This window comes from Strix aluco, chromosome 6 (assembly GCF_031877795.1).
Source record: "Strix aluco isolate bStrAlu1 chromosome 6, bStrAlu1.hap1, whole genome shotgun sequence".
NCBI classification, from domain to species: Eukaryota; Metazoa; Chordata; class Aves; order Strigiformes; family Strigidae; genus Strix; species Strix aluco.
In genome coordinates, this window is record NC_133936.1 from 12,196,116 (window position 1) to 12,212,607 (window position 16,492).

The 16,492-nt window shown below is 38.6% G+C and overlaps 1 protein-coding gene across 13 annotated transcripts in view; it reads right to left on the bottom strand.

Annotated features, from left to right (window-relative positions):
- Positions 1–16,492, bottom strand: part of KALRN (kalirin RhoGEF kinase) — a 526,665-nt gene that overhangs the window by 276,820 nt on the left and 233,353 nt on the right. For 12 of the 13 annotated variants that reach the window (XR_012623758.1, XR_012623759.1, XR_012623760.1 and 9 more), the window contains 2 exons: positions 7,575–7,766; positions 535–666 (listed from right to left, as the gene is read on the bottom strand). Coding sequence is in view for 10 of the 13 variants with exons in the window: in XM_074828701.1 (XP_074684802.1) it covers positions 535–666; positions 7,575–7,766 (324 nt within the window). In the remaining 3 variants the exon portion in view is untranslated. The remainder of the gene's footprint in view (positions 1–534; positions 667–7,574; positions 7,767–16,492) is intronic. The other variant, XM_074828707.1, reaches the window with a different exon arrangement.

A 16,492-nucleotide genomic window follows, 5' to 3' on the forward strand; every position in this document is an offset into this window, starting at 1 on the left:
AATGGTTGGACTCAACGATCTTAAGGGTCTTTCCAACCTAAATGATTCTATATTCTATGATTCTATCTAAAGCACAGTCTTTTGCAGCATTCATTAAAATGAGGACCTGACATCTCTGTGACATCGTATATTGAAGGAAAAAGCGTTTGGCATCCTCTGTTCCCATTAGCGTACCTGTGCTAGAGCCAGGACTCATTCACAGAACAAAAGCAAATCGAGTAAAGCTACTGGTGGCTTAAAGGGGTACCCTGTTCAGCAAAGGCAGTGAAGCAGCTCTTCTTAGGGTGCCAACACTTGTTCTAGATTTCATTTCTGTATGGGGTTTGTCCCTCAGATTTGTCCGGTTGTGCCTTTACAAGCAGATTGCTGGGAGTCACCTCCTACAGCCGGGGATTAGATCTGACTCCTTCTTTGAAAAAGTTTAAGAAATGGAAAGCAGAACCCATCTCACTTAGAAAAGCTAAGCTCCAAAATGCAGTCAAATATCTGTTATCACTTAACAGATACTCACATTCTTCTCTGGAAAGCACGTACCTCTGTGTAGGCCTGTGTTACTTGTTCATACAGGGTCTGATGATGATGGATGGCCAGTTCCAGGTCTTGCATTTCTGAGGGGAGGCCTCCTTCACTGCACATTTTGCACCAGGCATCCACACCTGAAAGGAACTGAAACAATCCCAGGAATAATGAGCAACAGTGACACAGAACAACATCTCATCAACATTAGAAAACTTTGTATAGTGCCACGTATGACTGCAGCAAGGGCTGAGGAAAACATAACAGTTATAAAGGAGTTCTTTTGGGCACCCTGGAACAGCACATTCCTGCCACCTCCTCAGTGCTTGAGGAACACCTAGATCCAAAGGAATGTTTTCTGTTTCTTCTGGATTAAAAACAAATGCTCCTTTAACCAGGCTCAGAAAACACCCATTCTAAGAGTCTTTGCATACCATGTAGGGAGGCTACAACATTGCATTCCAAAAAGGAAGGCTGCAATACGTTTAGAAAAAAGACATCAGCGTGAAGCACAAAAAGACACAGGTACAGCTCCAGCTGTATTTAGCATTGTCTCAGCTTTCAATCTTCCCTCAGTCGCTTACCTGTCCTTAACACTACTAATTTGAGCAACAGAAAACCCCTATTAAAATCAATGCTGACATTCATTTCAGTGAAAGGCAGTCAGTCTGTATTCAAGCAATTCCCAAGCCAGGGCCAGCTCAGTGGGATTGCTAATAGGATACCAAGGCTTTAAACCCCTGGGTCACACACACATTTGATTCTGGCCCAGGTCAGCAGTGATCAGATACCATTACCATCTGACGGCTGCTAAGCAGCCAATGCAAAATGAGCTGCTGGTCTCAGTCCAGTTCCTGGTGGGCAGACATCCATGAAAAGGGAGAAAAAAAATCACTGCCATTGCAATTGATATGGTTTAGCACCTTGGTTGGAAGCCTTAACAGACAGCCAGAAACTGAATGGCTTCGGGGAGCAGAGGGGTGGAAAAAAATTTTTCCACTCTTAAAGGCCTCCAGAGCACTGCTGATGAACTTTGGCAAAACAAATTAGAGAAGCTCTCCTGGGTGCTGCCTGTTCTGTAAAAGAAAAGAGGAATTTAGTCTCTAAGGTTCCCATCCTGTTTTTCTTTTAAGCGAGGCTTACTTTGATGACACAGCTCACATGTTCATATTTTGTTCCTACCAACTGCCCAATGCAACCTCATTACTCCTCATTTATATTTTCGCTTCCTCCATCTTTCTGTTAAACCAGCCTGCCATACTTTGGGGCTATTTATAAAAAAGAACAGCTAATTATACAACAGATGAAGTGCCCTGTAGGGTGAATGTATAATGCCACAAAAGTACCCCCAGGATCACAGCTTTATCCACTCTTGAAGTGTTCACCTGTGGCTTGTTACTAAAGCAGTTACTCACAGCATGAAGGGCTGTGAGATTCAAAGCAAAGAATTTCAATTCAACTCTGGCTCTGGCATCAGCATCCTTTTTTATTAGCAGTGTAAAGCTATTCACCATGCTGCTGTGTAATCAAGGCTATAAAGTGTTTGCATTGTAAACACTTCTTTTCAGTGCACAAAGAGTCAGTGACAAAGATGAATTCCTAAACGTGCATGTCTACAAAGTACAAGTCTACCAGTGAAAACTGTGCTTTCTAGAAGACTGGAGTCAAAGATGGCAGGTTCTCTTGTGTTGGTTTGACTCCTGATCTGTTTAATCTCTTCAGATGAAATCCTCGAACACCTTTGCATAAAGCTGAAGTAATCATACTTTGTGCCAAGGCAGTGGAATTCGCATCATTTCCTATGCAGTTTTAAGAGCACGGAGCTGAGATCAATCCCTTTTGGGGCTGTTACATAAACTTCTTGGTCAAAACAGTGAAGAAAAGACCTTTACACCTTATAGACCAGTGCTCCTGCTGCTGGAATCACACTGTTATGGCTCTTACCAAAACTGCTGAATTGTACCAATTCTAGTACAAGTACTTATAGTCATGTTACTCATATACCGCCATATCCCCAGACTGTGATTTGCACAGTAGGTGGGAGAAGTCTCAAGAAGATCCTATGCACATAACCACATTTCCAACTTGATGTCTCACATCTATCTTCCTTTTGTATATCTATTGTATATAGACAATGTCACGTCAGAAATTACATTGGTAATTTCCCTTCTGCCACTAGCAGGAGCAGTTGACATCATCTGTTTTAAAAAAATTTAAGAAAAGCAGCCTGGTAGTGTTTTACTCTGATACCCTAAAACAGTGCATGGTGGTCTGTGCTGTGTGTGTAGTTTCACATAGGGAGAGCAAATTGTTTTTTAAGGATTTTTGCAAAGTGTTAGTTCATACCATAGGACCGTTGATTTGGGTATTTTGAAAAGAGCAGCTATGTTACTTTTTATTATTCGTCACACACTGTGGCAGACACAAAAACCTATTATTAAATGTAACAATAATAATAATAATGTAATAATATATAATGTAATATAACAATATAAAATGTAATAATAATAATGTAATATTATTAAATATCAAAATTATTAAATGTAACCCTTCATGCTAGAAACATATTCATATCACAAAATCACCATTTGACTGAATTGAAAAAAGATGCATTTAAAATTGTAAATTGCTAACTTAGGTTGGAACAGGAGCTGTTACTGTCCACTAGATACTCAATATCATTTAAAGTAATTGCTTAAATTTCTACTTAGCCCATAGACTAGAGTAGCTCCTATTTGGAACATAAAGGCTGCTTAAATGAGATTTGAAATGCCAGGCTCCAATAATTTTCCATGTTTTTCAAGACTTCAGGAAAGATTAAGAAAAAATTATCCTAAAAACCAAAGAAGTCTCTAACATACCTTTGTTCCTCTGATCCAATCCAAAAGTAACTTTGAAGTAATGACCTAAGCTTACTTCTGATTCACAACCTATACACCTAAGTTGCAAGTTCTGTATTAGGTCAGGTATAACGTATTCTCAGACCACTTACTAGCTTTCCTCTGGAAGTGCTATGCTGTACCGTATGGTTGCTCCAAAACACAGCTCAGATATTTTCTAGTCCATATTTCTCCACAGTTTTTGCACAGTCCTTGCTTACTGCTTGCTAGGCCTCTATGTGGAAGCTGCTGGATAACCACAGTAGTTCTAGGCCCTGGAGCAATTAAAACCAAACTCTAGTGTACTTTCATGCTCCAGAATGGCTGTGGGGAAAGATGGGAAGATGGCCGTGAAACTGCTTTCCTCAGTGACCTATAATATCTCTTGATGCCCTGAATTTTTTGTATGAGGCTAACTGTAAATGTACATTTCCTGTTGTTGTTTCTGGCATTTCCCTGTCTAACGCCAAAGTTATCTTGGTCTTATCCCTACATCTTAGAGATATCAACTGGCTTTTCCTTTCCTCCCTTTCCTCAAATTCTTCCTCCCTTTTTTCTTTTCCTTTCTTCATTTATTTTCCTCAAATAGGGGAGTTCAGGATGTGCTTAGAGAGATCCAGGCAGAAATGAGAGATGAGAACAGTAGTCTTCTTGGTTGGGGAGTAAGGTAATATGAAACAAATGGTCAGGGGTCAATTTACAGAGAATCAGCATAAATGTCTAGCGTGTGCACTTAACACCTACTACCCTAAATAGTAATTCTGCTTGTGCACTTCTGAGGGTAGACTCTGACCCAGAATTAATCGGTTGAGATCTCTCGGCTGATTGAAGACATTAATTTGTTCATTCTGACAGAATCTGTAGAGTGAGCATCTTACAAACACTTTAGTACACTTTCAGAGATTACATCCAAGAAAGGGAGGACGCCTGGTATGTCTGCTTCCCCCATCTGGCAGTTAGTGGGCTGGAATCTCATCTGGCGTAAATCAGCACAGTTCTCTTGAAATCACACTGAGATAAGACACGTTCTCCCATGTTCTCTTACAACTTTGAATAGCCTCAGTCATACCTAAAGATACAGAAGCAGATTCTCTTTTGCACTAGAATATCTCCATGCTAGCATGGGGGGGCAGGGGGGGAGAGCACAGACAAAAGAAGGGAGAAAACCAACCAAGAGATTTGTAGCAGGTGGAATTAAGGGGCATTTGGGAAACACCGCGACTGAATATCCTGACTTGCACCTTGACCTGGACATAGTGGTTGTTTGGAGTTTAGTTTACTGGCTTTTGTTCAAACACTTGTGCTGAAGGAAGCCTGGCTGTAGGCTAAGTTGGCCAGAATTATCTTTTCTTTCTTCCTTTTCTTTCCTTTTTTTCCCTTTTCTTTGCTCTTTTCTTGATGATGGTTTAGAATGTACAAATTTTGTTTAAAAAATTTAAGGAAGACATATGCGTGCACACACACACAGAAGAAAAAGCAAGAAACAAAAGCAAAAAAAAAAAAAGCTTTGATCCAGGAACTCATTCAGCCGAGTCCCATTCAACATGCCACATGTATCTGCTATAAGAGCCAGGAAAGCAATGTGATTCTGAGGCATGTGAAGACAGATGTGAGGTTCAATTCCCAGCAGGGTTGACTCAGCCTTTCATCCTTCCAAGCCAGACAAATTGTAGTCTGTGCAGTTTTCTGTGTGGGGTCTTTAGGAAGAGACCTTGAAAAACAAGTTGCTTCCTGCTCAGCTTGCATATTACAGAGATCGTAGAGCTTTTCATAAATCTCTGTCCCAAGCCAACAACTTCCTTGCAGGCTGGGGTGTGCCAAAGGCTGAAAGATTACGGTCCTAATAGACTTGCTTCCTGTTGGCATCACAGAGAACTTCAATCAATAGGAAGGAATGAACAAAGAGACTATAGCAGCTTATCACACTGGAGAAGGAAAGACAATCTGCTTATGAGATCGGTATGAGGGAAGCGGGGGTACACTGTGGGAGAAATGGTTGGATCTGAAACAAGATTACCTTTACGGACAGAAAAAGGGGATCAAAAAAAGATATGATATGTGACAGAGGAAATAGTGGGTTTATCTACATCTTTGCTTCAGAGAGTTAAGCCTTATTTATTGAAAAATAATGAAGCCCTGATCTGAGTTAAAAAAAAAACCTGGGTGATGCCAAATAATAGAGAGTCACATTTGGAATGAATGTTTGATAGACAGCAGACTGAGTTATAGACCAAATCCCAAACACCTCATTCTTTATGCTACACAGAGGTCAAATGACTAAATTAATAGCATTCAAGTCATTGGTTTATCCTACCAGAGTTACTAAAGCAAGGCCAAAATTTTAGTCCTGGCTAATGGACTCACTGACTCCCACATTTCTTTTTTGCAGCAGTCTGAGTTTACAGGCTTCACATCAGCACTTATCTTCCATTGAATTGTCTCTTACTGCAAGTGAGGAGCAACTGCAGTTCACAATTTGCAAACTCTCCTGCCTGTTAGTAATGAGAGACTGGCTTCTGTCAGGCAGCACAAACTTCAGTTCCTTATGAAGAGGTGCCAAGGCAGGACTGGGTTTTTCAGACCCATCCATACACTTGTAAAGAAAAAAGACCCAAAGCTGAAAGTGACATTAGTGCAGCTTTTTCTCAAGTTAAGGCTGAGGCAAAATACCCACTTTGACAGTGTTCCAAAGGCAGGAAGACAAAAAAAATATTCATCTCTAGCTTCACAGACAGTTCAATACAGCTTTCTGGTTTATTGCCTTTCATACTATACAATACCTCAGCAACTTTTCATGAATTGCAAACAAGATTGTCACTTCAGAAAAATAGGGGATCGTTCACAAAAAAAGAAAAAAAAACCCAAAGCCCAAAAACCAAACAAAACAAAGCAAACAAGAACTAATTCATTAATAAATCTTAAACATTCTCATTGTGATTGGATATAAATTATTTTTTGATTTTTCTTTATGAATAGATGATGACTGACAATTACTAACATGAAGACTACACCTAAATACTACAGTGTTCATTGTACTGAGAGGAAAGTACTTATACTGGGCATCATCTTAGTGTATCAGTCCCATCAGAGCCACTGAGTGTGCTTACATGAGTAAGTGCCCAGTAGGGTGAGTAATTGCTCTATGCTATGGCCTGCTGTCAATAGGAAACACAAAATCAAGAAAAATCCATTATAATTCTACAGTCAGAAACAAACAATAAAGAAAATCTTTACTCTTTGAGCTATACTTTTCCATACATACATTCTGGCTTATGAAGCACAGTTTCTGGGTTATCAGTTATAATTTCTTATTCACACACTTGAAGTATGGGTCAACATCAAGCACATCCACTTCATAGCTTTGATATCAACTACTTGGAAAAACAAGCACACAACGGTACTGAAGAGAGCACCAAAGCAGTGTTTGTCACAGGAAAATGAATGTAAACAACATATGATCGAAGTTGAACCATCACCATTAAGTGGACCCGGTTTAGGTGTAAAAAAAGCAGAAGGTTTATTCACTGACATATTTTAAATCTTTTGTAGCTATGAAATTATGGAACAATTCTGGTAGTTAAAGACACAAACCAGAGTTCAGGGACATGGAAAATTTTCTTGGATGTTCCTAGCTGTCTCTGAAGTCAATACTTAGTGAGGTCTAACAAAGTTTGGGGCTACAGAGAGCACTGAAAGAGTAGGTGGTGGGATGAATTCCATAAGTTTCATTAACAGTAATGTGCTTTGGCTCCCAGAAATTGTCTGCTGGTATGAGTCTATGTCATATGTGTGAATATTCCTGTGCATATAGGGCATACCGCATATACCTCTAAGTGCAGGTACATACATTTTCCTGACCATAATAATCCTGAATTTATCCACAGCACTGATGAAATATTAGGCAATAGAAATAAGGCAGTATGTTACTGCACCAGTGCATTTCACTTATGATCAGATTATTTCTCATCACTAAGGCATAAATATATTTTCTTACCCACTCAGGGAACATGTGCCAGTTTTTTGTGAAAAATGTTACTATTTGTTTTTGAGATGCTTATCCACTAGGAACAAGGCTCTTAACCTCACTGCATACAAGCCAAAAGCCATCAGGTAGTAACTGCAGCATCATCATTATCAAAGTATCAGTGGATCATTTTGCCAGTCACAACAGCAGCTCACCTGTTCAGCTTTCTGGTGAAAGACAGCAGACATGGCTAAGATGGTGCTGCGCTCATCCAGAGCTGCAGCAAAACTCTTCCACTCTTGATCCAGCTGGCTAGATATTTGTTTAATTTGCTGGGAAGCATAATGGCCTGCCTCAGAAAGCCTTGACGCAACAGACATGATCCGATTGATGTTGACATAGGCATTCTGAAAATTAAAAAGCACACATAAATAAAGAGAAGAAAGAACCGTGACCACCCTCTGCCTTCATTACACATTCCAAACACCATCAGTTGGAGTAAAGCTGAGCAGGTCAGTGAAAGCAATCAACCACATGCTTAAATATGCATGAATAACATGCATACTACCTTCCACTCTAAAAATACATCCCTCAAGAATCTTCTTCCCCATCTATGCCATTATCTAACACTGTTATCTCCCCCTCTCCTCTTGAATTTATTTATGTAAAACTAATTTGCCATACTTTAGCTATTTACTCACCTGTTAAGGTCTACTCATTGCTTCTATCTTATTCTTGATATTTCTGTTGCGTTGCTTCATATTTCTGGATGCTAAATCCACATATTCTTAAGTGAAATGTCTGCTTTCTCTCCTTTGAGAACTCTCTGATAATCCTTTATAGACATGCAGTGTCAATAAATGGAAAAGTCTTATAGAATTTAAAAGAGCTCATAAGGATATTCTACAGAATATAAGAGTTTCCATAGAAATGTCTATTAAATTATATTCTTCAGTTAAAATGTTATCTTTTCTGCAGGTTATTTTAAGCTGTTCTCCAGCAGAGATATCATTTAGCTATAGTCTGAATTGAGAAGGATTCAAAAAGCCTACTAAAAGGGTGATATTTTCTGTTCCTTCGTAAAAACTTTCCATGATGGTTTTTATTCAGCCTTTGAACAGCGGAAGGATAGTTCTTTCTCAAAATGAACTGTAATTGCATTATATCATATATATATATAAAATATCTCAAAATGAATGTAATTGCATTATAATACCCCTGCTCTGCATAGAAATGTAAACCTGAAAATAAATAGCCATCATGACAATGTCTTACAAAGATGCACCATCAAAAGACAAATGGCAGCTGTCTTTCAGATTTCTGGAATGTCATTTGATATAAACACTTCTCCTTTCTCTTTCCTCCTCACTGAAAGAAAGGAACATCCCAGAATTTGAGATGTTTTGCTCATGTTGACTTACTGCTTCCTTGTCTCACTGAAGTATTTCAAAAGGGCTTTACGAATTTCAGAGTGTAGAATCCATAAGACCTTTATGCACAAGGACCAACACAGCCATGATGATTTTAACAGTATTACTTATGGTCAAATAATAAATCAGAGGTGGACATGTTTGTTGGAGCAGGATCTCATCATCGTGAGTGGAAGCACAATGAGGAAAGGTATCTGCCGATCCAAACATGAAACACAACAGAGCACTGCCAAGGCAGGCACAGGTCCAAACTAAGTTGTGAAGCAGGACAAGGTATGTCTGCAAAATGTATGGGATAACTAGGAAGTACACTCATCATACCTGTAAGTGCTCAAGGAAAGAAGGATGGGGCCACAGCCCTTACAGCCACTCTGTTCTCCCTGGTAGAACCATGACTATGACAGCTATCACATAAATAACACAGATCTAAAGCAATACCCAGCCTCTAGTTTTGTTTTTTTCCCTTTATCATATAGCCTTTTCTTAAAAATTGGATTTGGCTCAAAATGGTCAGATTTATTTTAAAGAAATAAAAATTTTTTTTCAGTACAGTTAGAGAAACCAATCAAAATTGTTCTGAAGTTTAGAGTAAAGATACTATGATTTAGAATGTTGACTATCAGACACAGTCAAACACTTTTTTGTGTCTAGGTTAGAAACTGGAACTTAGACTAAATATATCAGCCTTTCTCCCAGAAAGTCTTCATGACTGAGTCTCAGACAAGATCATTTCAGGTCAGCTCTTCTGGTGGAAAGCAGTGTAGCATCACTAAAGTTGCTGAAGCTTGGATGAGTTGTGCCAAATGAAGACATAAAACTTTGCTGGTTTTGACAGAAAAGTTGCTGAAGAAGTTTTGATTTAATGTAAAAAATAGTTGCTTTCATCATGCTTTTGTTTATTTCTTTTTTCCCTGAAGAATTATCTCAGCCACTGCAATGCACTGAGCATGGAGGAACACAACTGTGAATTCCTTGGTTCCCTATAGGCACAGTATATAGATGTATTAACTAGTAGAAGGGTAAATGTAAGATTAGTTCAAATACAGCAGATGTTCTTAGGGTCTGTTTTATAAGTTAGGAAGATTTATATATTGTTATGTCTGTTTGTTATATTTTTATACAGAGATGAGGATTTTCATGGATGAAATTTCACTTTCCTAGATGAGAATTTTTCATGGAACAGTACCAACCTGTCCTGTAGCCAACCCACTAACTCCATACATTTTCCAGCAGAAAGCAAGGAGCAGTTCAGGAGTCACCTGCTCACACCTCTGTTCTTAGTGCACCAAGCGCAACTGGCTCAGGAAACAGAGACTCCTGAGCTTCCCCTCTTGCTTTCTGAGCAATAAATGGATTCAAGTGCAGTATCACATGTGATGTGCTCTTCTGTATAGCTCCAAGAGGTAGTGCGATGGGGATACCTCCTACTTCCAGACACATGCACTCTTTACCTCTGCTTTATCTATCCCACCTTAGTAAAGCAGAGACATTGAAGTGGGGCTTGGACACATAAGACTTGTCCAAGGTTTCACAGAAAAACAAGATAGAGCAGACTTGGCTAAAGATCTGGAACTCAGGATAGCACATCCTACCAGATGTAGCACATTTTACAATCTCAAGACCTTTAGCCAGTGTCACTATTATTGAGAAAGATGGCATCTCTATGAAAAACTGGGAAAGATGGGATCCCTTTTGTGGATTGAGGTAAAATGCAGTATGCCTTCAAGACACTCCAGAATTTAGTTTCAGGAGAAAAACATTTAATTGACCACAATTCACAAAATGCAAGACATTTCTTTTTGACCTTGAAGTAGAACAAAATTATAAGTCACTTTTTTTCATCTTTATCTGCCAATGTGCAATGTTCTAAGTAAAATGAAACAAAAATCTATGCTGCCAAAATTCAACTGTTGACATTGCACAAAGTTAAACATTCCTTTCCCTCTGGTTTGTTCACTTCTAAAAACTGAATGAATTGAGATTTTTCTGTGTCACTATTATATAGATCTTTTTATCCTAATAGGAAATAAATTAAATAGAGCAACTAATGTCTGTGACTTTATTTTTCCTTCAGGCTGGAAAATGCACTACTAGCAGATTCACAGAGAGTCTCACTTTAAATATAACCTAAGGCCTCATCTTTTTTTCAAAACTGAGAGGTGTCCCCAAAGAGGACTGCAAGGGATCACTGATTTATGGTGATAGAGGACTACAGTAGGTCAAACAATGAGAAAACAGTATATTAATGTCTAGAAGTAAGTATAAAAGCACTTCAGTTGACATTCTGTTGTAGTGACACTAGGATACATCCAAGTTTTGGCTAATATATATCCTTTATCATTGAAAAACCTTTATTTTACATGTATTTGCAGACTTTCCAAAAGCACTCTCCATGTTAGAGTTAATTTTTCCTTGACTTCATTTCAACTTTGAAGCTTTAATCAAAAAAGGGGATTTTTGCCTTCTAAAAATTACCTGACTGACAAACAAAAGAAAAATTTCCCCATGTGTATGTCAGCATCATGATATACAAGAGCTTCTTTCTCAGATTAGAAAAGCCTTGTGCAATGCCTTGCAAGTGCACATACCCCTCTTTGTCCACCAATTCTTAGTCCATGTCTGTCACCTAAAGAAGGCCTCGATTCTGGTCATCAGTGTCTAACACAGCTGTTCCTCCCAGTGTAAGCAATCACTACTAAGGTCCCTAACACTTGGTAGGATAACAGCCCTCAGTCTCAAAATAAGCACTGACAGTAGTGCAGTTGGGGAACGATTTCCCACAGGGAAATTCAGCCCTGATCATCTAGTGGGCATGCTGGGAGACTTTCCCTCTTAATTAAACCCTCCAACCCTAGCTGTAACAATACTTTCTTCTAATACACATATAAAAAGCATATCTTACACTCACAAAAGAAAAATGAGCAGTGAGAAGCATTAAATCTGCAAGAAACTTGGCTGTGTTCATCTCATTTCCTAGAGAACTAGTTGAGATATTGTGATGGCAAGCAGTGAAGGTGGGCTGCATGAGAAGGGTTTTGCAGATTAATTGAAGGTGAAGTTTGATTGTTGAGAAGTTCTTTTTTAAAATAAAATAAAAAAATAACCAGCTTACACTATGTTACTGTGATTTTAGAAACCATCTGTGAAATGAACCTAACACATAAATCCGAAGCAGAATGTTTCAGTGACAAAATAAACTCATGAGATATCTTTAAGACCTTTAAGTTTCTATAACAAGGCCAATTATATGTAGCCTGTGCAGAATAATATTGGATGGCATTTTAGCTCAGCCTACATACAGAAAAATACCATTCATTTAAGATAAACGTTGGGAATTTTCAACAGACATCATTAGCCTTTACATGATAATTGTAATGTGTTTGAAATATATTGTGACTTTCTTAGGACAACATGCATCTCCATCTAGTGTCAGACAACTAACTCCCTGACAGCAGGATAGGCAGCAATGCCAGCACTGAACACTGCCATTTTTATGCATGTCCCACAGAAAGTGATAACTCATTCTTTAAGGAGGTTAACAGATCCAGGCATAAAAAAATCCTGGCAAAGAAAATACGAGTCACTTCAGCCAGAACAAATGGCACATACACCATGTATCCAAGTGCAGAGCTCAACCAGTATGCTTTGTGTCATACTGAAACGGTGGTTTTTTTCCTCTAGGGAATTTATTTGATTATTGAGATTACTCACAAAATGTTGGAGCTAATATTCATCTTCGTAAAAAGTATTATTGCTTCAGTATAAACATTATACAGCTGTGACAAAGATTTACATAATTTATTTTGAAACTGAAGTGAAAACAAGCACTGCCTTGAAACACGGAAGAAAAAAAATCTATGGTCCTTGTTTAAAAAAAAATACCACACTACACTTTATTACATGACTTCTCCACATCCCACATTGTTCATTTAAAAGGAAGAATTATTATTGTTAAAAATAGAGTAACAAATTGTTTTTCTAAGAAGGAGCTTTGGTCACAGCATGCCTATAGAGATGTATAGGAAGAGCATGTGACAAAAGGCACGACCCAGTAAACATTTAGAGAGTATTTTCTAGAGGAACTGAAGAGAATATTTTAACTATTATTAGTTATGCTAGGCTTAAAGGATACTAGACATAGTGTAAAGAAGGAAAAAAATCAAAACAAAACACCTTAGAGATCCAAGAACATCCAATGCAACTTCTACTGAAGTTTGTAGGGTTTTTCCCTGCAAAACATACAGCCATCCTCAGCCACATTGTCCTCCTCCATACCTTATCCCAATACTGATTTTAATGTATTGACAAAACAAAACAAATCCCCAAAACAACCCCAAGCCCCACAACCAGTAAGACTGCTTCAAGTTTTCATTATTTCGTTACTCACATTCGTGATAGCTGAGCTATTCTCAATCCAACAGTTGCTAGGACTAATATATTGCATTAAAAAAGATCTAGCTAAATTATAAAGCAAAATTCTAGCAAAATCACAATTATAAAGCAAATTCCCAGATAAAAAGTTTATAGTATGATCCAGTTCACTCTCAAGACTCAGAAACCAAAAGATTTATATTTAAAAAAATTGGGTTTGAAAAGTCATTCTTCTTGAACCAAACTCCATGTCTTGAGCCCGAAGCATGGTAGTTAAATATTTTAGTTTTGTAATTAGCATGAGAGAGCTTTAAGACTTATCAGATATGAATCTGATATGAATGGTATGAAAGTTTTAATTTATTAAAACTCACCAGAATCTTAAGTTTTCAGACTTGGGTGGGTCACAATACTCTACCTGGGATTGCAAACAGATCTGAGGGTAATAACCTTCCCATTCTCTGTTAAGGAAACAGGAAAGGATTCCTGTCATTTTCTTTTTGCAGCCAAGGGTATTACATGAAGAGACTGAGGAATACTGGACTATAAACACAAATGAGTACATACCTAACAGTAAATTCACCAGAGTTATAGTCTTCTCTCTAACACCTTCTGCATTATGTTACTTAATCCTAATCCTTAGCTTCACAAATATTTATCAGTGGTTAACTTAACACAACATGATTCTTGATCTGCAGAAGTAATTTATGTATATAAATATTGTACGATCAGAGCCTTTGGCAACAGACTGCAAGGCAAAGACCATTTCTTCCTTTGAAAGTGTATAGCACCTAGAACAGTGACCTAAACTTCCTTCTCACAGTACAATATAAATATTATCAAATAATATGCATTTTCCAACAGTCTCCAACAGGAATCAAATGATAGCATAAACAACTGATCTAAGATGTTGCCATAAAAATAAGACAGTTTAATGAAGGCAGTTGCGCAGTAGCAATCACATGATTATGTATTTCTAACATCACTGACTAATTGTCTTAGACTATACTGGATAAAAAAAAAAACCAAAACACACATAATCAGTCTGTGCATCAGAAAACCTGGCAAAATATACAGGCCTTGTGTATTTTGCCTCAAGAAACTACAGTTAGCTGTGATGGTTCTTTCACACTAGTTTCTGTTATCAGCAAGACTCTCCTTCACTAAAGTGTTGTTATACATGAAGCAGACCTGATCCATATTTCTAGCCCCACTTCTCTGACAACCAAAGTAGGGCTCAGATGGCTGCGTAGGCTTGGGGTATGTAATGTCCTACAACTGTGTTCAGAGTCATCACCCAAGTTTCTCTGGTTTTGCTTCGTTCAGGTAAGTTGATCTGTCCTGACTCCATTGCTGACCATCACTGGCTCTTGCCTCAAACAAATGCAGGGGCATTAGCCTACAGAGTGGCTTCACACAGGCTTGCACTGAGTTTTTGTGCATGCCAAGAGAGAAAACTACCATCTACCACAGGACCTGGGCTGTGGCCAGGCAAGGGTCATTTTAGATTCAATCTCTTCTTGCTCTTCCTGCATGCTTCACCACAAATGGAGTGACTAGTATGCAGCCCAACACCCTTATGCAGCAAGCTGATGTCTCCTGCATGCAAACACCCTCATATTCACAATACTGACTTCTGGGGACACCAGGAGTCACTCCACATTTTTCTAGCAAAGAATCTGCTCCATCTAAGACCATCACTGCTGACAGCAGCACTATACCAACACAAGAACAGCAGCTACAGGTTAGTTCAAGTAGCCTGCCCCTTAAGGTTATTACCCTTTTCCCACTGTTTCCAAATGTCCTTTCACCTTGATATACCTCCATGTCTGCTACGTGGAAAATAAGATGCCCAGCCCTCTGCAAGACAGCAGCCCTGTTTAATTCCACAAGCCAACCTTACCAGGCTGTAAAACTCACCTCATCTGCCTGTGCAAATCTGGCACCGAAATCCCCTCTAGAGAGGCCACTGTGCAAACATATAACCCAAATACATGCCTTCCAGCAATATGGAAAGTCTTGAGAAACCTAGCTGACCATGAGGAATTTTGACCACTGGGTAGAACTCTGATATTTCTGATAAATACCATGGAGGCCTCCTTTAGATTAAAAAAGAAATAAAAAAAAAGAAATAAAAAGTGTAGTTCTTTGTTGCACCTGCATGCTGAATTTTTTCTATATCTTTTATAGTTTTAGTTTTTTATACTGACTTTGTCATACTGTCAATAATGTTACCACATCTTCTTATGTAACCTCTGTTTGACAACTGAAATCTGTTGAAGAATTTTTAAAAAAAGTTCCTACTGAGAGAGCATTTTTAAAAATAGAAATCTAAGTTGAATGAGCTGTGCTTGTTTGCTGTAGGAATTGATGTTGATCCAAAACCAAAAGGAAGATATCACCCCATCATCAGAGGGATTCTAGGTCTAAAATTCAAATAAAGCTAAAAGAAAAGTAGCATATGAAAAATGACATATAGGTGTACTGCTCTCTTTGAGTTATATTCCTATAAGGAGGATTATCTGAGAACATATATATTATTTGGCATATTTGTTACGTTGTGGGGTTCTTCCAGAGAGTCATATATTTCAGTCCAATTATTTAGAGCAGAATTGAGTGCCATCTCTCACCACACTTACAGGTTGAAAGTGTTTTAATGCCCTTCCACACAGATCCTCTATGATGAAGAGATGGAGGAGACAATCTTCTTTGTAGATTGATTGATGCTGACTGTATGGGCTTCCATATGACTATACGTGTGCATGGGTTATACTGGAGACAGTGCAAAATGGGAGGTGCATCATCTGTCGCACTCTTTCCCCGCAGCCAAAAAGGTCTCTCTCCTGGGCAGCTCTCTTAGACAGGAGTTTGGCAGCACTGACATGGTGAGATGGCACAGCTGTGAGCCACGGAGCAGCCACAGAGAGGTCCCTGCTCCCAGAAGTTCCCCCAAGATCTCTGCAAATGTCTCACTTGCATTCCTCGTTCCCAAACAGGGGACAGATGGAATTATCTCTTTCCAAGTTTAGCTCCCAGTTATTTAAAGAAAATAATACCAGACAGTACCACAAAAAGGATAAAGGGAGGTCCTCCATCTTGACTCTTCTAATGGTGTTTTCTGAAGAATTATGATCGATTTGGCATCCTTCATAAACTAAATGACTTTTAATGCACTAACCTCCAGGACACATTTATTTGTTAGAGTTCTGTGAGCAGCAGTGTTATATGGAGGCTGGGCTATCCTGTGTTTTGCTAGATGGCATTGTGATAACAAGCTTCACAATCAGGTGCCTAGAGCCTGTTTTTCAGTGTTCCTTTCAATTATAATCACA